At 48.3% G+C, this 25162-nt stretch overlaps 1 protein-coding gene across 3 annotated transcripts in view; it reads left to right on the top strand.

The window, feature by feature from the left end:
* Window positions 1-25162, top strand: part of ABHD2 (abhydrolase domain containing 2, acylglycerol lipase) — a 96087-nt gene that overhangs the window by 54929 nt on the left and 15996 nt on the right. For all 3 annotated transcript variants that reach the window (XM_025893269.2, XM_073882264.1, XM_073882265.1), the window contains 3 exons: window positions 2675-2850; window positions 5306-5473; window positions 17839-18022. In XM_025893269.2, coding sequence (XP_025749054.1) covers window positions 2675-2850; window positions 5306-5473; window positions 17839-18022 — 528 coding nt within the window. The remainder of the gene's footprint in view (window positions 1-2674; window positions 2851-5305; window positions 5474-17838; window positions 18023-25162) is intronic.

Genomic DNA, 25162 nt, shown 5'->3' with positions numbered 1-25162 from the left:
ACTGAAGTGAGAAAGTCCCCAAGTGATCCTGAGGCAGTCACGTATTCTCACGCACACATGTGCACACACACACACGGACACACGTGCACGTACACACGCACACCCTCAGGATTTTCTCTGAGAATGGTGCTGGGTGGCCTGGAAAGAGGACAGTAACCAAACACCAATCATGCTATAGCCCAACTCATATTATTAGGGTGCATGTTATTTTTTCTGTGCCTTCTCAGATCTACTATGTGGGTCTGCTCTCTGTTCATCCAGCCGTCCTCCCTTCGTGCTCAGTGTGTGGAGCGCCCCGGGGATAGACGCAAAGATGGACAAGCCTGGCTCCTGCAGGTGTTGGGGAGAAATGTGCTTGAAAAGAGCCCTCATATCAATCAAGCCCTCTGGATGCCAGGACGGAGCTCTGCACAGAGTGCTTTGCCGGGGGACACAGCAAAGGGGCAGCTCCCCCAGCAGCCTGATTGGAAGGGAGTCTTAAAAGACAGATAGTAGCTGGGGAGCAGAAAAATTGGGTGTGCAAGGAGAAAAAGAGTATTCCAGGCAGAAGCAACAGCTTGAGCAAAGGCTCTTGGGATAAAAATAGCGCACCAGGAGGCTGCGTGCCTCTTTGGAGTGGAGATGGGCCAGTGGCTCAGGTTTATCGGAACTTACACAGAAAGATGTAAGCAGGAAGGGCATGGCGGGCCTCCTAGGCCAACTTAGGACCCGTGCGGTGGAGGGGGATGGCCGGGCTCACGTGTTTTGTTTTCCCTCCATGGGCAGGCAGAGGCCGGAGAGTAGAGGCTGAAGGCCACCTCAGAGAAGTGACATGACCCTGAATCACAGGGGCAGCATCAGGATGACCACACGTGTCATCATTACATCGGAAATCTGGGACTAGCCAAGAGAAGATTTTATTTTATTCTTTTGTCATTTTCTGACATTATATTGCATTCTAAACAAGATCAGAAGATACATATATGAAATTTAATTCATTTTTCTTCTGTCCTGTTTAACCTCAGCACATTTCTATTTTTAATTTATATTATAAACAAAATTATCTTTAAATTTTCCTCCAGGAGCAACCAGGAATTTGGTTTCTTGGCTCACTTCTCTCCCCCTATGCATAATTTATTGTCTGAAACCCTTTATAAATGATGTAGCTAATCTTGTGTAATACTGAGTTGTCCAATTGATGTTATTTTTATAGGCTTGCTTTTTGTTGCTGTCATAATCCACTCATCTCTTATAAACTCTTCTATCTGCTTCCCAAATGCCGTGGCCTCGGCACTAAGATTTGCACCTGTGGTGTCATGCTGGCAAGTGGCTTCATGTCCTAAGGTCTTAAAATAATCTTTCCTCTCCTCCCCACCCTCACCAAGGAAGTTTGCCTGGGAATTGGCTAGCTTAAGGTGATAGCTTCACTTCTCTTAAATTTGTGGAGACTTACTGAATTAGTAAAAAAAAAAAAAAACAAATCTGGTTTAATTTAAGGAGGGTTTTTAGGATCAACTGATATGATAGAAATGATAGGCATGAATTGGGAAATAGGTTAAGGTAAACCCTTATGCTCACCACGGGGCACCTGGGTGGCTCAGTCACTTAAGCCTCTGACTCTTGGTTTCGGCTCAGGTCACGATCTCAGGGTCCTGGGATCGAGCCCCACGTCGGGCTCCCCACTCGGCAGGGAGTCCGCTTCTCCCTCTCCCTCTCCCCTCCCCCTGCTCTCTTTCTCTCTAAAAATAAATGTTTAAAAAATGCTCACCACTGTGCTAGAATACAGAGATGAAGGATGGATGTCATTACCATATCTTATGTTCTATGACTCTAGTTTACGTAGAACATAAATCCTGGCCAACCACCAGGCCTGGGCTCAAAGCTGGGCAAGAGAAAACAGTGGCAGTTTCAGGAAATGGGATCATCCTGCACTGTGGTTGTGAACTATAATCATTTCTTAGTTGTAACAGAGTACCTTGTTTTCCCAGTAATTAACTAGTTTGGGATTTTTGCATTGACTCCTGGGGACCAGAGTCTCTCTGTGTTTTCACGAAAGATGGTTGTTAGGGTGGCGTCATGACTTGCTTAGGCTAACAAGCCTTTACCCTTCATTTAGCCCAACAAATATTTACACTGCTCTGCCCTTCCAGCACGTTCTCCAGAGCGTACAGTGCACCCCACAACACCCACACAAGGCACTTACAGGCTCTTGGGAGAGCAGCACGTTTGGTTGACAGGGTAACCACTGTAGCTGGGGCCAGTCTTGTCGGGGAAGGCAAAGAAGTGAGCATTTACTGAGTGTAGGCAGTGTGCTAACTATTTTATATACATTAGCTCATTTGATAATGAGGCTAACTCTGTCACGTAGCATGTGTTCAAAATGTATTAGTTGCTTTCTTTTTCATCTACATTACAGAAATAACTCATATTGAATTACTTAACACTGTAAATTTGAAATCCTGTCTGTATAAGCATGTTCCAGTGATTTCTAAAGCTAATCTGATACAGGCTGTATTAGTAAATGGGGAAAGGAGGCCATGGATGTAAGGTAAAGAAAATCCCATATCTAAGCTTCGCATACAGAACTTGTCAGGAAAAGAACTCAAATAGGTTGAAAGACGTTTGCTCGAAAATGTTTCCATGTATTGTTCAAGGAGGGTGGTGGAAATTGAGCTCTCCTCTCTTGCTTTCTTAGATACATTCCACCATTGATCTGGGGGAAAAGTGGACACATCCAAACCGCCCTGTATGGGAAGATGGGAAGGGTGAGGTCGCCACACCCCTACGGGCACCGCAAGTTCATCACCATGTCCGACGGAGCCACTTCGACCTTCGACCTCTTTGAGCCCTTGGCTGAGCACTGTGTTGGAGGTGAGCTAGTGCAGGAATACGATGGGGCCATCACGTGGAAGGGGGACACTGGGCAGTGAGGGAACATGGTGTACGCGCTCATGCCACCGACTCCGCGTCACACCCAGGGGCTGGGAGGAAGCCCGCCGCGGTACCTGTCTCAGGGGCAGCCCGCAAGGATTCGCGCTGTCACGTGCTTGCCAGTCACCACGTTGGGCCCCTCAGACAGCAATGCTGGACACAACTGTTAGTCCTCTCGGAAATACAGAAGCTCGGTGTGAGGGGACGAGGGAGAACGTGTGGAGCCCAGGCCCCTCAGGACCAGGCCTCTGGTTTGATGACAGCAATAGAAGCCAGACTCGTCTAAGAACTTTATAGATACTGTTACCTCAGTTAAGCCTTCCAGCACCCCTAAGAGGTCGGGACCTCATTGTCCCGACTCTACCGATGAAGAAACTAAAGCTCAGAGATACGGGAGAGGGTGGTCTTGTCTGTTGGGCAAAAGCAGATAGCGGAGGCTCTCAGGCACCCTCTGCGTAGGTTGCCGTGGACAAAAAGACACATTCGGGTCCATTTATGCAGGGCTCTGGGATACCTGTCTGTCAGAAACCACTGTGATCGCTGCCACTGCTGGAACTCGGCCTTGCTGTGTCCAGCCTACATAGTAAGCAGGCGTGATAAAGAGCTTCGCAGTGAGGACTCACGAGCGAGTGGACTTAGGATGGCACCTGCCTCTGACTGCCACTCCTAGCAGAGGAGGACGTGTCTGCTCCGTTCTGTAGTATGCAAGGCACCTAGGTTGGGGGGGGGGCGGTGTGTGCTTTTTTTGGTAAAGATTTTATCTATTCAGAGAGCGAGCATGCATGCACAAGGGGTGGGGGAGGGGCAGAGGAAGAGAGAGAATCCTGAGCAGACTCCCCGCTGAGCGTGGAGCCCGATGAGGGGCTCGATCTCACGACCCTGAGATCATGACTGGAGCCAAAATCAAGAGCCAGACGCCCAACCAACTGTGCCACCCAGGCACCCCAAGGCACCTTGGTTTTTATAGGAGCTCGGTAACTACTTGGGAGGAGGTTCCAGTAAACCTGTTGTACCTTCCAGTTCTTTACAGTAACCAGCACTGCTGACGAGCTGGTGACAAAGGTTTAGTTGACGTTCCCTTTGTCTGGAACACTCATCCCCACACCCCTGCATGGCTGCCTCCTCCTTGTCATTCGGGTCTCAACTCAGATGTCACCTCCTCAGAGGGATGGCCCCTGCCTCCCCTCGCTAGTGCTCCTTTCCCAATACATCCATCACACCTTCCTGTGTTAGTCCTTCAGAGTACCTGCCACTCCCTCAGTAGGTAATTCATGGTCATGATAAAAAATTCAAAAGGTACCTTTAAGACAATACAGAGAAGGGGCACCTGGGTGGCTCAGTCGTTAAGCGTCTGCCTTCAGCTCAGGTCATGGTCCCAGGGTCCTGGGATCGAGTCCCACACTGGGCTCCCCTGCTCCACAGAAAGCCTGCTTCTCCCTCTCCCACTCCCCCTGCTTGTGTTCCCTCTCTCGCTGTGTCTCTCTCTGTCAAATAAATAAAATAAAATCTTTTTTAAAAAAAAGATAATACAGAGAAAGTATAAGTCTCTCTTCCACTCCTACTCCCCACCCATGCTCTTCCCCAGTGGTACCCACTGTTAGGTTTCTCGTGTATGTTTCCAGAGCTAGTGGATGCATTTCTAAACATAGATGTCTTTTTTCCCTCCGTGCAAATGGCAGCATATCATAACCCTTTTCGGCACCTTGCTTTTTTTCCACTTAATACATGTTGGAGAGCTCATCCTATCAGTACATGTAAAGATGTCTCTCATTATTTTTAAGGGCTACATAACATTTCATCACTTGGATGTGCAATAATTTATTTAGCCAGACCTCTGTTTCTGGGCATTTAGCTTGTGTTCATTCTTTTGCCATTATCACCTCTGCTGTACGTATCTTGTTCTGCTTATGTACAGGTGTATCTGTAGACAAATACCTGGAAGTAAAATTGCTTGATCAAAGAAGTCTGTGCAAACACTAGTTTTTATTTTTCTGCTCATGCGTCCTGTCATTCATACAGAAATTAAAAGTAAGGTTTGGAAACTTGTACAGCAGTGTGGCCAAGTAATTTTGTTATCTGCTGAATCTAGTAATAAAAAATTGAGATTTAAATTGTTTTCATTTCATCTTTCTAGTAATTAATTTTTATCGCATTTTTCAAAATTATCTGTCCATGATCGGAAATTTTAACAACTGACCCTTCACCATAAATAGTTTGAGAGGCACTGATCAGGACAACTCCAGCTAGAAGGGAAAGATGCTTCTTTCCAGAGACTTGAGTAAAAAGATGTATGTCAGGTTCCCTCCTACTGTTTTCTAAGCCAATGACGTGTCATCGTGGCCATTTATCATCACTACTCATCAGCTATGTTGGGATGTCTTTCTTCACCCTGTAGATGACGTTACCATGGTCATCTGCCCTGGAATTGCCAATCACAGCGAGAAGCAGTACATCCGCACCTTCGTTGACTACGCCCAGAAAAATGGCTACCGGTGCGCCGTGCTCAACCACCTGGGTGCCTTGCCCAACATTGAGCTGACCTCACCGCGCATGTTCACCTACGGTATGTACTGGCACGGCCAAGTGGAATCCCCCTTACTGTTCTCACCACAAGCGTGCTGCTTTACCCTCAGGGAAATGCCCATCTGGAGGGGCAGTGGGGCACGTGGTTATACCGGCAGCCGGGGTGTTCTGGGCATTTATGATGCCATACTTCACATCAGCCTTTCAGATGGGCCCCGGAGCTACCCCCAGCTCATCCTGCCTCCTGGAGACAGAGTGAAAATCACAGGGGCTGGGCTCCCCCGAGCCCCCTGCTGGTAGATAGGTGTCAGAGCAGGGCCAGGAGCCCCATAGCCCATGCCCTGCACCACTGAGCCATCCTGACGCCCATTCCTCAGGACTCCTGTGACTGGCGGGCAAGGGTTGTGATGAGGCACATGTGTGGCTGTGGGAAGGGAGTCTGGCACATCAACAACTCATTGAATTCCAAGTTCCTTGAAGAGAGGAACTGGATCTCATCTTGAGACAGATGCTTCTTGCCTTTAATTGAAGTCCCGCATTGGCTAAGGCTCTGTCTTCCAGATTGCCCATTCTTGATTCTTATTTAAATCTCCCTTCATATTATAGATGCACACATAAATAATAAACACATAAAATATGTGTTTGAATACGCACAAACAGTGGGGTTGCTTATAACCAAATAAATTACTGTGTATTTTAATGGGAAACAACTGAAAGTTGCACCTACAATCTCACCATAACTATAATTTCCTATTTGTTTATCTTCCCATTCCTTCATCTGTGTGTACATAGTTTTTATTTAGATGCAGTCAGAGTGTGTATATCTACGGTGACTTAATTTAAATAATCTTATATTCACTAACATAAAGGTGCGTAGTCACTACATTTAATCTTTTTAAGGGCCACGTGGCTGTTATTACTCTGTTATTTATCTAACCATTCCTCTTTGTAGTCCGTTTAGCTTATTTAGAGTTTTTCAGCATTTTAAATAGTGATGCTATAAATATCTTTCGCCTAGAATTTGTTTTTCTCTTTAATGACTACCTTGGGCTGAATTTCCAGGACTAGAATTTCAGAGTCGACATTTTGTATGCCTATTTGTCCATATTGTCAGATTGTCCTCCAGCAAGGTTGTTCTGGTTTATGCTGCTACTGGTGATGTGTGGGGTGCGGGTAGGGGAGCGTGAGCAGGGGCACCTGCTCTGTGCCAGGGAGGCTGTCCTGCACCCTACTGCTTCTCCACACTCATTCCCACGACTGAAGACACCATGTTACAGACTCTTCTGTTCAACAGTGTGGTTGGTGGCCGGAAGATCCAGATGTACAGATAACTCAGGAACAGGAGAAGAGTGAGCATGTGGGAGACGGATCGGATCCAAAAGGCGGAAACAGGCAGAATCTTACAAAAATGAAAACAATGGGGAATGATTATAAGGTCCTGCACTTGGATATAAAAATCCGTCTGCACAAGTTGAGGATAGGGAGGCATGGCTTAGCCTCACTCAGGACCCCAGACAGAGACAGACTTGGGAGTGCTATCTAACTGCACGATCTGCCAAAAACAAGACAAGAAGTGCCGCCGAGGGCACTTAACGTGTGCCCGACCCAGTGCTGATGTCTCACACAGACGTAATCCCTTTAATCTGCACAGCAACCAGCGGGACACTTCGTGAAATTGTGATGAAAAGGCACACGGAGGCACAGAGAGGTTAAGTAATTGGGGCAAGATATAGGGCCAGTAAGCAGGAGAGCTAAGAGAAGGGCCTGGATCTGGCTGCTCCAGGGTCCAGGATCATCTCAGAGCTAGTAGAAGCGCTGGGTGTGTGTGGTCCAGGTCCCCTGCCTCCGGGAGTGCCGTGCTAGGGGCCGTGGGGGAGGGACACTAGATTGGGAGACATTCACACACAAGCCGGGGGATTGGCTAAAGGAGCAGAGAAGAGTAGGCTCGGTGTGGCACAGAGACGGTCCCCACCCCTGCCCTGCCGCCGACTTAACCTCAGTTCCAGATTCTTCAACAGCCCCAAATGGGGGTTACAACTGTACAATTAAACGTGGGTTACTAAGGACTCAGTAGGTAGCTGAGCACCTCACATATAGTAGCCATTCATTAAATGTTCAGTTTATTCTTCAAATACTGGAAGATTGTTCATGCAAGCAAGGGATTAGCTGTGCTCTCTGTGGCCCAGATAAATAAGATACGTTCCATCAGTAAATCATCACACCACAGGGTGATGGGTGAGGCCGCAGCAGAGAGAAACCAGCCTGTCTCTGTAGGCAAGCGGTGGTGTTGCGGAAGGAAGGATTCTTCCAGGAACGGCATTTGAACTGGGTCCTCAGGGTCCCACGGGTTGGAGCTCCTAAACCAAAGGGAGCGGGCTCCGGGGGAGGACGGCACGCACAGCTTCCTCTTAAGAGTGTGGTATGTCAGGGCTGGTGAGCTGAATCCCAACAAGGAGAATCCACAGGGCGAAGTCAGCCCGTCCAGGGAGAGCTCAGCCCCTCAAGGTTTTCGAAGTCAATTAACTCTTTCCTTTCATTTGTTGTTACAGTTTGTTTCATCGGAATTTTAGAAGTAAATTCCTATAGTTTGTTGTACTCCGGTAGTTTTCCAGAAAGGCGGATGACCTAGAAGATACGTTTCCTCTTCAGTTTTTAAAAAAACCTTTCTGTTAGAGAAATGTTCCAAATATACAAAAGTAGAGAGAATAGTAAAATGAGCCTCTGTGTGCGCACCATTCAGCCTCAATTCAGTTACTCAATTTATGGCCAATCTCATTTTATCCACAATCCCCTTCCTGCCCTTTCCTTCCCTTTCGAAGATTATTTTGGAGCTTGTCCCGGAGAGCCCTTCCTTCCATCTGTGACTATTTTAGTGTATGATGCTAAGCTACGCAGACTCTTTGTAAACTGTTTTAGTTCGCTAGGACTGCCCTCACAAAATACCACCATCTGGGTGGCCCAAACTACAGACATTTATCTTCTCACAGTTCCAGAGGCTGGGAGTTCAAGTTCAAGGTGTGGGCAGGCTTCGTTTCTTCTGAGCTTTTCTCCCAGGCTTATAGGTGACTGTCTTCTTGTCTTGTGCATCCGTGTGTGTGTGTGTGTGTGTGTGCGTGTGTCCCTCTGTCTGTGTCCTACTCTCCCTACAAAGACATCAGTCAGGTTGGATTAGGGCTCAACCCTAATGACCCTGTTTTAACTCAGTTATTTCTCTAAAGGCCCTTTCTCCAAATACATTCATATTCTGAGGGAGCAGGAGCTAGGACTTCAACATATGAATTGGGGAGGACACGGTTCAGCTCGTAAAAGAACATAAGCACAATGCCATCATCACACCTAAGACACCAGCGTTCCTTCACAGCAGTTCATTTTCCCCAACTGACTTCTTTCTTTGTACTGGATTGGGGATCCAGATCAGTTCCATACATTGCAGTTGGGGGATAGGTTTCTTAAGCCTCTTTTATTTTATCATTTTTAGTATTACTGTCCCTCCCTCTTTCTTCCCTTCCTCTATTTTTCAGTGGAAAAGGTAAAAGAAAGCAGAGCCATCTTAAGCCTCTTCTGAATCTCCTTCCCTTCACTTTTCATAGACCCCCAGCCATGTCGGCCTTGTCCGTGTGGGAGGACCGGATGTGACATTAAGGGGGCTCTGGTTCCCAGGACATGCAGCGCATCCGCCAACACCAGGCACCGGTCTGAGGGCCGCCGATCACAGGTCTGCCCCAGCTCTGTCTGGACGGCCCTTCTCTGGTCTTGACTTAGCTTCTTCTTGTCGTTCGGGTCTCAGCTAAGATGTCACCTTGGAGGGTCCTTGTCCCCTGCCCTCACCCTCCAATCATTCTCTAATCTCCGGTCTCCCCGAGTCCGTTCCATGGGAGCCAGTGGTGTTTGTGCCCAGAAAACTGCTCGGCCCTAGAAGGTGCCCGCTGCATCGGGGCTCACTGGGGACCAAGGTGAGGGCCATGAAATGACTGTCTGTAAGGTGATCTTGGCAAACCAGGTCTCAAACCCATGCCCCTCATGGTCATAAGAGCCTTCCCTTGTGCAAGCCACACTGCTCTTGAGCAGATGGTGGACCATTGAGTCACCGCGGACACCTCTTTACGGCCATTGGAGACTGATCTTGACCAGAGGAAAAACTACAGAGAGTGTTAACAGGAAGCCTTCCATTCTTCTTTTCCTGTTACACAACCCTCCTCAGATCTCTCCGAGAACATCCTAGAGGACCTTTCCCCACATATCAGACTCACTGTTCCAGACCACATAAACGCCAGTCCCTTGCCACTGGACGTCTTGGCTGATGTGATTAGAAACTGTGAAAAACAGATCTCTCGCAAGCAGAAGAATTTCACATTCTCGTGACTTAGAGTCCTTCATGCTGCCTTTGAAGGATGAAGTCATTAAGGAAAATCCTGCATGACAGCAGTTCCCATGTAGCTTACACTGACTGATGAGGGCCAGGGCACGTCGAGCATGCACATGAGCCATTTTGCCTGAACCCCGCTGACAGCCGGAGGTGGGTGCTAGTGTCCCCACTCCACAGGCTTGCCCGGGGTCCCACCACGCGTAAGTGGCAGAACCAGCCTTCAGACTGTGTGGTTCTCAACCCCAGTCAGCAGCAGCTCTGGGGTGGTGCATGTTTCCTATGCAGGATATTGTTCATGAGGACTAGACAGGAGCAGGGAGGCAGCTGAGCATTTCAAAAGACTTTTCCCCCACTTTGGTGGCAGTGGTCATTACTGTTTATATGAATAACATTTGTTGTGGGGCGGGCACTGTTCTGAGTACTTGATAGGATGTATTAAGTGAGCCACCCCCTTTTACAGACGAGGAACCCAAGGCCCAGCGAGGTTGCACAACTTGCTCTAGATCACAAAGCTGATGAGCAGGTGGCCCAGGTTTCCCACCCAGACAGTCAAGTCCTGAAGCTCGTGCTCTTGAACAACGGGCTACATCGCCTCTCTATATGACAGACCGAATCCTGCTGATACTTCTCAGGAGCAAGGAGAGAGTTCCCACTCAGACACATTTTAGGTTGAAGGCAAAAGTGCATCCGGGAGCTTCTCAGAGCCATAGCAGTGGGCCTGGTGGGTTCGGGCTCCGCTCTTTTGTTCATCTGGCATCCCAGAGACATTCGTGGGGCCAGCCCCTGTGAGGAGAACACAGGGGGTGTGCAGAGTACCTGCCGCCTTGATGCTCCCAGGCTGCTGAGGAGCTTCTCACCATGGGATGGGGAGGTGGGGAGCACAGTCAGAATCAGTGTGAGCTTGGCTGCGTTTGTCTAAAAAGAACGTTGACCAGACCTTGTCCTTTTCAAGAACAGGGACCAGATTTTGGTTTTCAATTTTTATGTGATTTTTTTACATTCATCTCCTGCAGGTGGTATATCACTTAGAGATGCTCAGGAAATGCCCACATAAGGAAAGAGCCTGTGTTTTAGAGTCCAGCAGATGGGGGTTTGCACACCTAGTTCCCACAGGTTGTTGAGAAAGTTAGCATTAATATAAAAGTGCGTAGCACGGAGTCCAGCAAATAGCGTAAATAGCAATGACTTTTTCTGTTTTCCGCTCTGTGTTTTCCGGGAACCAACTTAGAGGAGAAAAGGCGGACGTTGACTTGAACAGCCAAATGATCTTGCCTCTGCCTCAACCTCACGCAGTTGAGCGCATGTGAACTTTTGCAAGGACCTGTTGAGAAGCTGTGCTTGCCAAGCAGAGAATTCTGTCTTGAGTATGCTCTAAGTTATGACTCTGTACAGAGACAACCAGGCCCTGGCGGTGACCTTGAAGGATGCAGTTCGTGCTTTCTGACTGCCTTGACCCCCGGGGCTGGGGCTGGGACTGGGGTCACCCGCCTCCAACTCAGACAGTCACTATGGGCGAGTTGTTTGTATTGTAGCACATGCTCTTTTCGCTGTATTTCAGCCTTCTACAAATTCGTTTCATTCATAAAAATTTTTTTTCACCACTTGCTGCAGTATAGTTTTATATACATATATATATATATATATATATATTTTTTTTTTTTTTGAGAGAGAGCAAGGGGAAGGTGCAGAAGGAGTGGGAGAAAGAGAGAATCTTAATCAGGCTCCACACCCAGCATCAGCCCAGTGCAGGGCTCCATCCCAGGCCCCTGGGGTCATGACCTGAGCTGAAGGCAAACGCTTAACTGACTGAGCCGCCCAGGTGCCCCTATAGTTCATATGTTTTTTAAGCTAGAAAATATTAAATATTTCTTTTGTGATGAATTAAATTGGATTAAATGAAATAACATTAGCTGATCTGACCATAAATAAAATGTGAAACCGTTAGGATGACAAGAGTGGAACCCACAAGAGGAAATTTATCAGTCTTTTAAATTTCTTATTGAGCTTGGGTACTGTGCCGGATCAGACCAAGTACACAACCCTATCACGTGGATGAGAAATGACACTTAAGGGGCGCCTGGGTGGCTCAGACGGTTAAGCATCTGCCTTCGGCTCAGGTCGTGATCCCCGGGGTCCTGGGGTCGAGCCCTGCATCAGGCTCCCTGCTCGGCGGGAGGCCTGCTTCTCCCTCTCCCACTCCCCCTGCTTGTGTTCCCTCTCTGTCTGCCTCTCTCTCTGTCAAATAAATAAAATCTTTTAAAAAAATAAAATAAATAAATAACACTTAAAAATGACAGAAGATGTAGAAGTCTTGAAGATTTTTTTGAAGTGTACTTATTCTACAGAGCCTAATCTTTAATTGAAACACTATAGCAGTGGACGTGTTGGCTGACTCTTTATTGACTGAATTGCTTTTCCAGCCCAGACACTGAATATAAGTATTTTTGTCAGTGGTAATGCAGGAGACAAGTAAATTAAGGAAGCATTCTGTTTCATCTTTCTGTCTTTGGCTAAATGCCTTATCCTAATCGGCCAGGATTCATGTTCAGAGTAGGGTACAACTGCATCCAGTCCACCAGCCAAGGAAAGAACTGAAAACCAGCATCATCCAGCTGTGGTTATTCTGACCTCCGTTTCAAAGATTGCTCTTGAAATTGAGCAAGGTGACAAAGAGACCATGAGTCTGATCTTGAGGATAAGAGAGAAAATTGAGGATTTTTAAAGTCACTTCTGTATCAGGTGAAAGGAATAAAAACGGCCTGGCATTGGCCCCAACAAGGTGACCAAGTCCTGAGGATCACAAGCCTCCTGAGAACTTAGTACCCATCTCTGACCGAACACCGAGCTGGGGCATTGTGACGTTGAACATGGTCTCAAAGATTTAAATTGCCTTCCCTAGGGGTTTATACACAGAAGTGGGCCCTTCCCTTTTTCTAAACACTTGAATTTCTGGCATCGGACGTCAAGCTGAGAAGAGGTGTCTGAAATCCCAGCACTGTCTTCTGTGGCTTGGAGGAGGAGTTCTGTAATGTCCAGCTGAGTTTAATACTGGAAATTTTTTGTTTTGTAAACTCTCTTTTGGAACCACAAGGGAAGGCCAGAAAACTTCGCCTTGCTCAGAAGGCAGCATGTCAGTCTTAGAAGGGAGGGAGTTCCTGTACCTGGGGCGACCCCATAATTTAACATCCCAAACTGCATTACTTTTGAGAGTGAAAGAGAACCTTACTAATGACTGCATCAGAATGACAAACTCCAGGACTCTCCTAGGCAAACTAGGACGTACAGCCACCCTACTTAGTTAACATGCTCACCCAGGATCACCCAGGATCCAAGACATCTTGCCGTAAGGAGGTGCAAACAGCGATTTTTAAGGAACTTCTGTTTTGTTTTTATACTGCTCAATCGATCTGAAGATCTTTGATGAGATCGTGAACATCGATGTTTTGATAAGCTTCTCCTATCTACCATTTTAATTGATGCAGACTCAATTTTGAGTCATATTCATGATTCCAGATTGACAGCCACAAGTTGCATGGCCTCTACAACAGTTGAGTGTTGTGATGGCAGAAGGACATGGTGGGAAGAGGAGGAAGGAGGAGATGGGTGAAGAGAGAGAGAACGTGACAGTGAAGATGGTGAATTTGCAGAAGCTCAAGCATCTTGGTAAACCATCTGGCGAGATCATATGCTGGGAGTCACTGCGCATCGAAATGGTGCCAAGGAGCCAACGTTAGGAAGTGTGAGGGGGCGGGGGCAGTTAAATACCCAGAGTAGAACTGTGGAGAAGCCAGCTTCTGGCTTCCAGCATCAGACCTGGATACTTAACCCGAAGAGGGCAGGGTTAGGTAATTCCGTACGTGCGCACATGAAGCTAAAAGCGCTCGTTTGTGAAGATCCGTTTCAGAGATAAGGACGAGCCCAGCTCATCTACCGCACAAAGAGGGCTCTCGCTTTATTCCTGCCGCTGTTTTCCTCCTGAGTGACTCAGCTGTGCGGTGGCTTTCACAGCTCCGAGAAACGACAGGGCCTGCTGGCCCGCAGATGCCCGCCGGGAGCCACCTCGTTAGCCTGTCCAAATCATTCCCTTGGCTTACACTTAGTGGGAAAGATATTGAGCTACTTCTTTCCTGTCCGCAGCACAGTCACCACACTCAGACTGGCCAGTGTCGTGTGCTTCCGTGCCACGGGATTCAAACCTCCTCCTACGCCAACGTGTGACACACCCACCACGGTCCCGGCCCGGGCCTGGCATGGGGAACACAGAGATGACTCAGAGTCTCCATCCACAAGGAGCACCAAGTCTGCATCCCCGTATTCGAGCCCACTTAGTCACGTTAGCACCACTGGGAAATGGCTTTCGTGAAAGTAGCTTTCGGGTAGCTTTAGCCTTATTTTTCTTGAGGGGTGTGAGGCTGAAGAAAAGGTCTTTCCTGTTCTCAGCAGGTTGCCTTTCCAAGATGGCCCTGTGGTACGCATCTCTCCAAAGCCAGGTTAGTGTCTCATGTTTCGTCTTGCCTTTAAAAGCTGCCACAAGATTAGATACCCAAATCTTGTTACCGGTGCTAATCCTGTAAGGATTAAGTACCCAGAGCCCCCATTAAAATCCTCCTCGTATGAAAGAACAGATCTTGGTAGCTTTTAGTAGAACAGTCCAGGGAGAGGCTCCCAGCCACTGAGAGTGTCTGGTAAACTCTCATCAGGTGGAAATCCCAGGAGGACCCGGTGCCTAGCAGAAGGCAGATCCCAGCGCTGGGCAAACCCTATACCCTTGCCTGGGAGAGATAGCAGCTCTTCACACAACACCCAACAGCTTATCCAGCGTTAGGCAGAGCTGGCCCTTTACCCAGATCAGGTATATTTGGAGTTAATTAAATTGAGGCTCCCCAGGTACCTACACGATTAGCTATAATTGCTCCCCGGTAGCATAGCAAATCTGAGTTTTGTAACTGCCCCACTGACATCTGAACATCTGCTCTAGGCCTCAAATAATTAGTCGCAAACCTGAGTAAAGACAGACAGGTCCAGGAGCACCTGGCTGGCTCATTCAATGGAGCACATGACTCTTGATCTCGGGGTTGTGAGTTTGAGCCCCACACTGGGTGTAGAGAAATCACAGAAATAAATCAAACTTAAAAAAACTATTTTGAAAAAAAGACCGGTCTAAAAGGAATCAGGTGATGAGAAAGCAAAGACTTAATAATGAAAAAGTAAATCCCTGCAGTACTATTACTTGTGTCGGTTTGTGTTATGAGGCAAAGGACTTCGGTTTGGGGTTAGATGTGGTTCCAAAGTCCTGCGCTCCCACCTGCTCACTGTGTGAGGTCAGGCAAGTCATTTCATCCCTTTGGATCTGCTTCCTCCGCTGTGTTTATGTTCCCAGGACAGGGCTTGGGACACAGTGCACCCAGGCTTTCGTCCCTTCATTTAGGTGGTACTGACCCACGGGCCACCCAGCACCGGGCGCCACAGATGCAGTGGGGAACAAGACCGAGCATGTCTTTACTGTACAGAGCACATCACCTAGTAGAGGTTCCTTCCATATTAGAACAAAACATAGAGTTGTAAATAGCCAAGGGATGAATGAAATTAGGCAGAACCCCAAGGAAATGGTGGAAAAGTGAAGATTTTAGTAACAATTTAAAATAAGTCCCTTGATACCATTTCTCATGCAAGCAAATGATGTTCCCATCATAAGCTGCACAAACCTCTTCTCCAGCCTGAGGGACACGCTGCGTGTCTGGAGCCTAGCTGAAACTGGCCTAAAGGGACTTAAACATATTTTTTTTATTCTTTATTTGTGCCGGGTTTTTTAACTAGCTGGAATTTTATTGAAAAACTGGTGTAGGTACATAATAAAATCATTCCCGGGGGGCGTTTGGTGGACCTGGAGGAGGTGTCTGGTTGTGTAGAAACCTGGCTTTGAGGAGATACCAGTCCAACAGCCCTGCTGAGGAAACTTCCAAAAGTGGAGTAGCGCCTCCCTGTGGGAAGGTCGCTTACTGCAGGCGGACAGGAAAGGAGGTCTGTGAAGGGATGGCCCGCAGGCAGAGTGAGAGTAGCTCCAGAAACACCTTTCCCAGATTTGTCGGAGCCAGAGCGGTCCCTGTTCCTACATCAGTGGTTCTCATGCCTGGCTGCACTTCGGAGGCACCTGGAGATCTGGTAAAAGACCAGGCCCCACGCCCAGACATTTCGGATTTAATGGGCGGGGGTGGGGGGGGAGGCGCAGGCATTAGTGTTGGTGTTTTACAAGATCCCCGGGTGATTTTATGGGTGTCAGATCAAAGCAATCGGATCAAAGAACACTGCTTTGGAGAAAAATCTAGAAACCTAGATTAGCCTTTTTGATTGTTAAGCTACAATGACTTGTTTCAAGTAATTTAAACCATGGTTTACATGGTTTGGGCAGTGTTTACGTGGGTGTAAGCGTGTACAAATTCATCGTGCACTTTCCTGAGTGTTATGTTATGCCTCGTCAAATAAAAATAAAAAAGGGCAGGGGCGCCTGGCCGGCTCCGTCGGTGGAGCGTGCAATACTTGATCTCAGGGTCATGAGTTCGAGCCCCATGTTGAGGGTAGAGATAACTTAAAAAAAAAAAAAAGAATAGGGCAGATTTCTGTGTATTGTTACACAGTGGCTTTCAAGACATATTGTTAAAAAAAGAAAAAGTAAACAAGGTACTAAATCTGTGTGCTACCACTGACATTTTTTCTAAGAATATGAGAAATTACCGGTTACCACATCTCTAATGTTATTTGAATTTTGTGCCATATGCATGTTTTACCTATTCAAAAAATATAGGTTCCTGGGCCTGGCCCCATCTTACTAAATCAGCTCGTCTGGGGGTGAAGCCCAGGGCTGCCCATGTCCAATGTCCTCCCAGGTGATCCTGTATCCACTGTAGTTTGAGAACCACCCCCCCAACCTGGGGTTGTGCTGGCCTGCCTGAGGCTGTGTCCCTCCATGAAAGGAAGCTGTAAGAGGCTGCTCAAAAGGCAGCATTCCCCATGGCCTCCCGGTTAGGGAAGAAGCTGTTCAACTCCCATGAGGGATGGCCAGACCTCTGAGCAGGTGCCGAGGTCCACAGCCTGTTCCCACTGTAAACCCACAGTCTCCTCATTGCCGGTCTGTCATATGCACGTGTCTTGCCATCATCCGTTAACTTTCCCTGTTAGGTTTTATTTTAAGTTGGCTCCCCAAGGAGGCTGGGGTCGGGTCTCAGAAGGATGTGACAAATCCCTTCACCCATGGATGGCACTAACCTCCTCTTCTTAGCAAAGCTGCGGAGAGAACACGGCTCTGCAGGCTTCCCAGGGGGACCAGCTGAGATCGTGCCTCCCGGACAAACAAGACCCTCCCTGCACAGAGGTCTCCTCTGTGTGTTTCTCAGTGAGCCTGCCTCCCTTGGCACTCTGTCCTTACGTCACCAAGGACATTTTATCTTAATCCTATAAAGCATCCTGGCCATCCCTCCGGACTGAAGTTTGTCTTTCCTTCCTTCCCCCACGCTGACAAGAAAGTCCCATAAATAACATCCACTTGGTTCTTTTCTTGACACCATGAGTCATTGTACACATGGGTATAGCATCCTGTTTTGTAGCCGAAGAAGCTGATCCCAAAGGTTTTTGTTGTTGCTTCTGTGTGTATCCGTGTGCAAACTCCTGTTCTCACGACACCCTGTGTATCTGTTTTGATTTCCATGTGCCTCTAGACAGGTTTTTCCACAACCCACCTTCAGAGAGCATTGCACATCTGTGTGATACATGGTACCTCCCCTCATGGGCACCACTAAGGTTGGGTCTCCTCTATACAGAGGATCATCTGGAAACTTCTCTCCAGGTAGCCAAAGAGAAGTGTCTCTGTCTGTCTGTGTATATGCCTCCCTCCCTGCCTCTCTCTCCACACACACACACACACACACACACACACTCCTCTCTCGGTTAGCATCTTGGCACCCAGGAACCCTCCAGCTCTCTCTCCAGGGCAATCATGTTGTTGCACCTAAAATGATTGAGTGGTCTTACCTCTCTGCCCACAGGTTGCACCTGGGAATTTGGAGCCATGGTCAACTACATCAAGAAGACATATCCCCAGACCCAGCTGGTCGTGGTGGGCTTCAGCCTGGGTGGTAACATCGTGTGTAAATACTTGGGGGAGACTCAGGCAAACCAAGAGAAAGTCCTGTGCTGCGTCAGCGTGTGCCAGGGCTACAGCGCTCTGAGGTGAGTGACGCCCGCGCCCCCACCTCTCCCCTCCTCGGGTGTTTGTTGAGATGCCCCGGGACGCCGGCACACATCTGTGAAGACCAGAGGGAATGTGGTGGCGGACTGAGCAGAAGTGTGTGGGTCCTGGAGTCACCCTATCTTGCTTTTACGTCATACACTGGAGCTGTCTTACCAGACTCCTTAAGCCCGATCTGCAGCTATATTTGGGGATCAGATCTGTAACTGAATAAGCCAAAGGCCCCCATAACATCTGCGGTTTCCCTATGGAGTCTCTGTGAGGTGACTTAATCTGTTCATGCTCCAGAAGTTTTGTAGGACCGTGGGTTTATGGAAGAACTCAAGAGCCAGAGTCTGAGAGCTGGGCCTTATGATCGCAGAGCCCTCCTGCCTACAGGAGCGTTGAGTCTCAGATGGCATGGGGAAGGGGTCTCTTGAAACCACTTAATCTGTGCCCTCACCTTAAGTGCCCACCTCTCATAGACATCCCAGACATCACCACAAAGGAGATGACCTGGCGGATAAAGGTTTACCTCGCCCCTTAGTCTCCTGCCAACAGAGCCCCACGGGATGAGCCCTAGGAGGGCATTATCTGCTCTGCCTCCTCATCGAGAACAGTGCTGTCCCAGATCTCTCGAGAGTCACCAAGCACACACACACACACACACACACACACACCTTCATTCACACACCTCTCCAGACTCTTCAAATGCATTCACATTTTTCCCCGTACTCCCTCTTCACGATAATGTCTTCTATATTTCAAATGGGTATGACCAGTTATTAAAGATCTCTTGAAGAAATCCAGAATTGCCTAAGAAAGTAAAGAAAGTCTCCCTCATTGATCCAACCCAATGCCAAACAGTCCTCATAGTTAATAAGTGATTCCTCCCTTTTTGCCTCACCTCTTCTCTCTCTCTCTCTAGTTTCAACCTGTTTGAGCATTTTCTGAGAGAGAGAGGCTGCCTGTTAGTTCCAGAAATATATATTACTGGAATTTGAAGACAGCACATCCAAAGGGCAATTGCGGGCCCAGAATTCAGGCTCTGCCCGTGAGGCATCAAGTTGGCCCAGAGGGAGGATTTACATGTACCCAAAAGAAGACTTAAAACACATCCCCGATGGAGCCTTTCCTGAGTTCAAGGGCCGAGGCTTGGGCTCCAGTTGTCCTCACCTGCATGATGGGGATGACAGTAATGCTAAGTAGTACCCACCTCATAGCACCACGGTGAGCGTCCAAGCAGGGAATGCATATGCAGGAGAGGCATGTAGAAAGTAAGTCGGTAACCGGTACTTATCCTCAGTCTCTGTGAGACAAGAAGTGTAGGTTAGGCCAGTGGGTCACAAAGACCAGTCTGGGGAACTGGTGACTGTTTCGCTTCATTAAGAATCACTTGGGGGATCATCTTAGAAATAAATTCAGTTTCTTGGGCCCCAGCCCCGGAGATTCGGACTCAAGAATCTGGGGCATGGGCCCAGGAATCTGCATTTGGATGCACATCACAGGTCACTTCTGTTATGTAGCCACATTTAACAGCCAGTGGGCCTGGGGACCTCAGTGGCCCTCCAGCTCTGCTGTCACCGGACGAGGTTGGTCCCCTCATCCTCCTGCTGGGAATCCTCCCTTTCAGTCCCCTCTGCGCTCTGGAGAGCCAGCTGAAAGCACTCGCCCTTTATCTTGGCTTGACTAGAAATATCCAGTTCCCAATTCGTAGCCATTATGTAACCGGAGTTAGCAGAAGTCCCACCGCACCCAGTCGCTGGGAGAGTAAAGGGCCTACCTCAGGATTCAGGGGAGCAGGGCCTGGCATGAGGACCCTGCCTGCTCTCACCTGACAAATGGCCCAGTTTTCAGCAAGCCTGCTATCACCTGTAAAATTGGAATCGCTCGGGTCCCTTCCTAAACCCAGTGGTGTGAAATCACTGTGAGCACGGACTTTGTGTTCAGAGATCACAGCATTTGATAAGTAGGAGGATTCAGGACCAGTTTGTTTTCTCCCCCCCACCCCACCAAAGCCCAAAATCTTAAGTGACAGCAGCTGCATTTCATTTTGCTGCACGAGCGCCACCTGCCGTTGGCAAGAGCGCGTGAAATGCGTGTTTGGTGAACTCTGGAGGGGGAAACTCAAGATTCTAGAGTCTGTGAGGCGCTGTCCCCACCACCCCTCTTTGAGACCTCCGAGATCCTCACACTCCTGATTACCTACTGTCACATCAACCTCATCCACTGAGGAGAGAAAGAGGCAGCTTCGTCCCCTGGAGCACAGAGAAGTAATATCCTGTGGCCCGACATACTGGAAGGGGTGGGCCCTGGGTATGTGGGCGCTGCCCAGGGCTCAGGTGCCCTCAACAGCGTAACCAGACCTACTCACCGAAGGACAGTGCCTTACTTTAAACCAGTGTCACCTTTTTTTCCTGCCAAGGCTTGAGGGCGATGAGCCTTTTCAGCACTGGGACGTGGCAGCCATGCTTCGTTTACGCCGAAGCGGAGCAGGGAGGGCTCGCCTGCCTCTGCAGGGGCCGCACGGGAGTCCATGCCGCTGGTAAATCTCGCCTAGTTGAGTCCCGGGAACCGCTTGTCAGTGACCCGTCCCCTCCCGCTGGCTTCTCACCCCAGAGCCGACCCGAGGCCCAGAAGCCAGCGCCCGCTTGCCGTAGTTAGCAAAGCCTCGCTGCCGCTAGAGAAACCCATGTTTGTGATGTGCTGAGCCACTGAAAGGGGGGTACAGGTCCCCCAGACTTAGCCTCCTTCCCTCAGCACAAACCGCTGCCCGCTAGACCTGGAAGTGTGTGTGGTCAGACTCAGTCTAGCTCTGGGTGAATTCATCATTTGAAACTTTGTTATGAAGACTCTTGCTTATAAATTCGTCCAGTGAGTGGTGACCAGACAGGAGTGTGAGAGGGAAAAGAAGTGGTACCAGAAGATGACCTGCAGATAAGTCATCCCTTGACTCATTTGGTTCATTCAGCTAGACACCCTTCTGGGTAATGGGGACACAGCCCCTCGTGGGGCTTAAAGAAAAGTGAAGGGAAGCTTTTTTTGGACCAGTTTCAGGTAAAATCAATTCTTCATTCCTAAGGAAGCCCTCAACAATCTTGCATTGCAGAATCTGCCGGCTATAGGAGATAGTCTGCATCGGAGGACCTCACAGCACTTCCCGACTATAGAATGTTTGCCCAGCAGCAAACCAAGTACATGTCACTAGTAGATTACACACTAGGCGGGGCGCCTGTGGGGCTCAGTCTGTTGAGCATTTGACTCTCGATCTCAGCTCAGGTCCTGATCTCAGGGTCATGGGGTCGAGCCCCACATCTAGCTCCACACACAGTGTGGAGTCTACTTGGGATTCTCCCTCTTCCTCTCCCTCTGCCACTCCCCTTCGCTCTCTAATAAATAAATAAATAAAATCTTTAAGTAAAATAAAATATTACATGCTAGGCATATGGTGCTGAGGAAGTCCTCAGTCCAGTGGGGAGGGATTTGGGAAGGAGGTGAGGGTAGAGAGGTCAGTGGGGTAGGACCCAGGCGGGGTTGAGGGGGGGGCCCTTCGAGGGTAATGGAGAAGTTACCAGATCTCCCTACGTCTAGTCCTTCTCCTGGCTGAGTGGGTGTGTGAGCACCGCTGGGTCTTAGCATGGTGTTTTTAAGCAGGCTTTCCTGCTGCAGAGAAGGCCAGGCCCCACGTTTCTGGCCAAATGGTGTGTATATTCTTTGTTTTGCTCTGAATGGGCGACTCCAGGCTGTGGATGCATTTATGACAGGAGCAAGGGGCAAGGGCTGCCATTCATAAAGTCCTTCTATCCAGTTACCCCTTCATCAAACCTGTTCACAGTGGAAGAGCTGTATGACAGTTTTAGCAATCAGTAATTTTGTATCAGAGCCAAGCGAAGGGGGAGAATCCGCTGAGTGTAGACAAAACTCTGTGGGCAGAACTCCAGCCTAGGACACAGCTTGGCTTTTCCACCAGTGGGTTGTGAAGCTGACCAAATGGCTTGCCTGTGGCATCTTGGGGATTTTTGCTTATTGTTTTTATTGCTAATTTTTTTCTATCAGAAAAACAAGAGTGTGTGACAGACCCTTTCACTTAGTAATCACATTCCTATAAAAAGTACATCCTAAGGGAAAATATCCTTATCAGGCAGAGAGCAGGTTAGTGGGTGGCCATCCCTACCTTTGTCTGAGCTCCAAGCCCCATCCTGCCCCAAAGCTTGGCTACAATGAAGGATTCTGGGCCCAGTCCCCAGTACAGAGATGGTTTTCTTTTGCCTGCACTCTCAAGCTGACCTCTCTGCCCCAGAGCTCCCTAGCCTGGGTCTCTCGGGTCCAGAAGCTCCACTCTCCTTCCTCCCAAAAGCCACACTGTCCAAGGCTGGTCTTGGTTTTGCCCCCACTACGGTATAACTCTCTTGTAGGGCCAAGCTAGAGATAACCAGCACAGGTCCAGCATGAGAGAGAATTATAACTTATGATCCACAAAGTACAACGGCAAACAAGGAAGATTTTATATTTTAAAAAATCAAGAAAATATGTAGCATGACTGAATGTATATATATATTAAAAGTAGTGAGGGGGGCGCCTGGGTGGCTCAGTCAGATAAGCATCTGACTCTTGATCTCAGCTCAGGTCTTGATCTCAGGGTCGTGAGTTCAAGCCCTGCATTGGGCTCCATGCTGGGCATGAAGCCTACTTAAAAATAATGATAATAAAATAATAAAATGGGGAAAAATGTAGTGAGGAAGGCAACCATGTAAAAGTATGATAGTAGGGTGGAGGAAATGGGAAGTCCTACTTTAATGGATATAGACCTTCAGATTTGCAAGATGGAAAAGTTCCAGAGATCTGTTACACAACAATGTGAATATAGTTAACACTACTGAACTGCATACTTAAAAATGGTTAAGAAGGTAAATCTTACGTGTTTTTTACCACCATGATTAAAAATTAAAAAGGAAAAAAAGATTGTAGATGGGCAAAGCCTGGAAGAGAAACTCCCCTCCCCAAATAAAAACAGTTTTCTTACATTGGTGTGGTAGCATTTCAGGAAAATACTTAAGGTACCGTGATTTTGCAGTTTTGTTAGCATATTACTTTCAAGGTGTGTTTTAATATTGCCTACATCCACACCCTGTAAATTCATCACCCGCCTTAATTTGCAGCATGCCTGCCTTCTCGTCCCTTTCTGGACTCTTAGAGTCAGAGACACCTAGTCTCACAGAAACTCTCTCCCACTGTCACCCTCCGTGTCTTCTCGAAGACTCCAGAAAAGCGGTTTGGCCACTCTCACAGCCTCTCAGCACTCTGAGATCTTACTTGAGTCAGGAGATTTGAATTCTTTCCCCAGCTCATTCTCTTCTGACTTCAGTTCCTTTTAGTCAGTGCTTGGTCCACTCACTGTGCAAAATATGAGTTGGGAAGTTGAGCTTTCTCTGAGCAGCCCCCCAGCGGCATGAAGCAGTTGGCTCAGCCCTAGTGGATTGCCCTGGACGTGACTATAGATGCCCATTTCATTTGAACCCTCTTCTAAATGATTTAAAAATCCATCTCCTGGGGCGCCTGGGTGGCTCAGGCGGTTGAGGGTCCAACTCTTGGTTTCGGCTCAGGTCATGATCTCAGGGTCATGAGATTGAGCCCCTCGTGGGGCTCCACACTCAGTGGGGAGTCTGCTTGGGATTCTCACTCTGTTCCCTTTACACCTCATGCACACCCCCTTTCCCAGAACCTGAATTATTTTTTTTTTAGATTTTATTTATTTAGGTGACAGAGAGAGCGAGCGAGCGCACAAGCAGGGGGAGCGGCAGGCAGAGGGAGAGGGAGAAGCAGGCTCCCGATGCAGGGCTTGATCCCAGGACCCTGAGATCGTGACCTGAGCCAAAGGCAGACGCTTAACAATCTGAGCCACCCAGGCGCCCCGAAACTGAATTATTTTAAAGCAAATCCCAGGCATCATATCATTTCATCTGAAAGTACGTCATTAGTTTGCACTAAAAGACTCTAAGGACTTTTTCTTAAATATAACCACAATACCATTATCATACTGAGAAATGAATGATTCCCTAATATCCCATTTCTACTCAGGGTTCAGATTTTCTTGATTGTTTCACAGAAGTTTTTTAACGGTTGGCTTATTTGAATCAGGATCCACGTAATGCCTATGCATTGCATTTGTTGGTCTGTCTTGGAGGTTTCTTTGAGTCTCTAGATTCCCTTCTGTGATTGCCTTCCATATGTTGTTGGTGGTGGTGGTCTTGAAGAAATCAGGCCTTTTAAAAAATATATGGAGGGGCACCTGGGTGGCTCAGTTGGTTAAGCGTCTGCCTTCGGCTCAGGTCATGATCCCAGGGTCCTGGGATCAAGCCCCACATCGGGCTCCCTGCTCAGCGGGGAGCCTGCTTCTCCCTATGCCTCTGCCTGCCTGCCTGCCTACTTGTGCTCTCTCTCTCTCTCTCTGTCAAATAAATAAAATCTTAAAAAAATAAAATAAATAAAAAATATATGGAATGAATGTATTTATAACACATTACTCTTGATTAGGTTTTATAAAGCCAATATAAAATTAAGTTTCAGTTCTGTAATTTTATACCCAAAGGTGGTGAAAGCCCCTACGTATGCTGAGTGGTAAAGCCAGAGATGCTAGGAATCCGTGTCAGCCAGCACTGAGCGGGGATAATGGTTGCAGCAGCCTCATCCCGGGCCTCCTTGAGCCCTGAGCCACTGGGGGTCCCCAGAGCCTTTCAGGGAGTGGCTCCTGTGGTGGTCGTCAATCTCAAGATCCTCTGCAGTGCTGGAGCTGCTTTCATGTCTTACGTGTATGACCAGCCCCCCTCCCCCTGCTTCCTTCCCTCTGCATCCCCTCCATACGCAGGACATACTAACCAAAACAGGAAGTCAGCAAAGGCAGAAACAGCCCAGGGCCAAAGAAAGCTGAGACAATGAGACTGTCAGCTCTCTGAGGAAGGGGAGCCTGGGTCCAAGGTCAGAGGACGGGGTGCTGGCAGGGGAAGCAGGTTTTGGTTCATGGATCGGGTGACTTCGGGTGACTTCCCTCCTCCCTCCTTGCTCAGTCCAGGGTCCAGATCCCTGCCTTAGTCGGGCTCCTGCTTCTAGTGATCTGGCCCATCCTTTCTGTTTCTGCAGTGTTT

This window comes from Callorhinus ursinus, unplaced genomic scaffold, assembly GCF_003265705.2.
Source record: "Callorhinus ursinus isolate GAN/ISIS: 27379988/994484 unplaced genomic scaffold, GSC_fseal_2.0 scaffold45, whole genome shotgun sequence".
In the NCBI taxonomy this organism is placed as follows: domain Eukaryota; kingdom Metazoa; phylum Chordata; class Mammalia; order Carnivora; family Otariidae; genus Callorhinus; species Callorhinus ursinus.
This window is presented reverse-complemented; position numbering and strand designations above follow the sequence as displayed.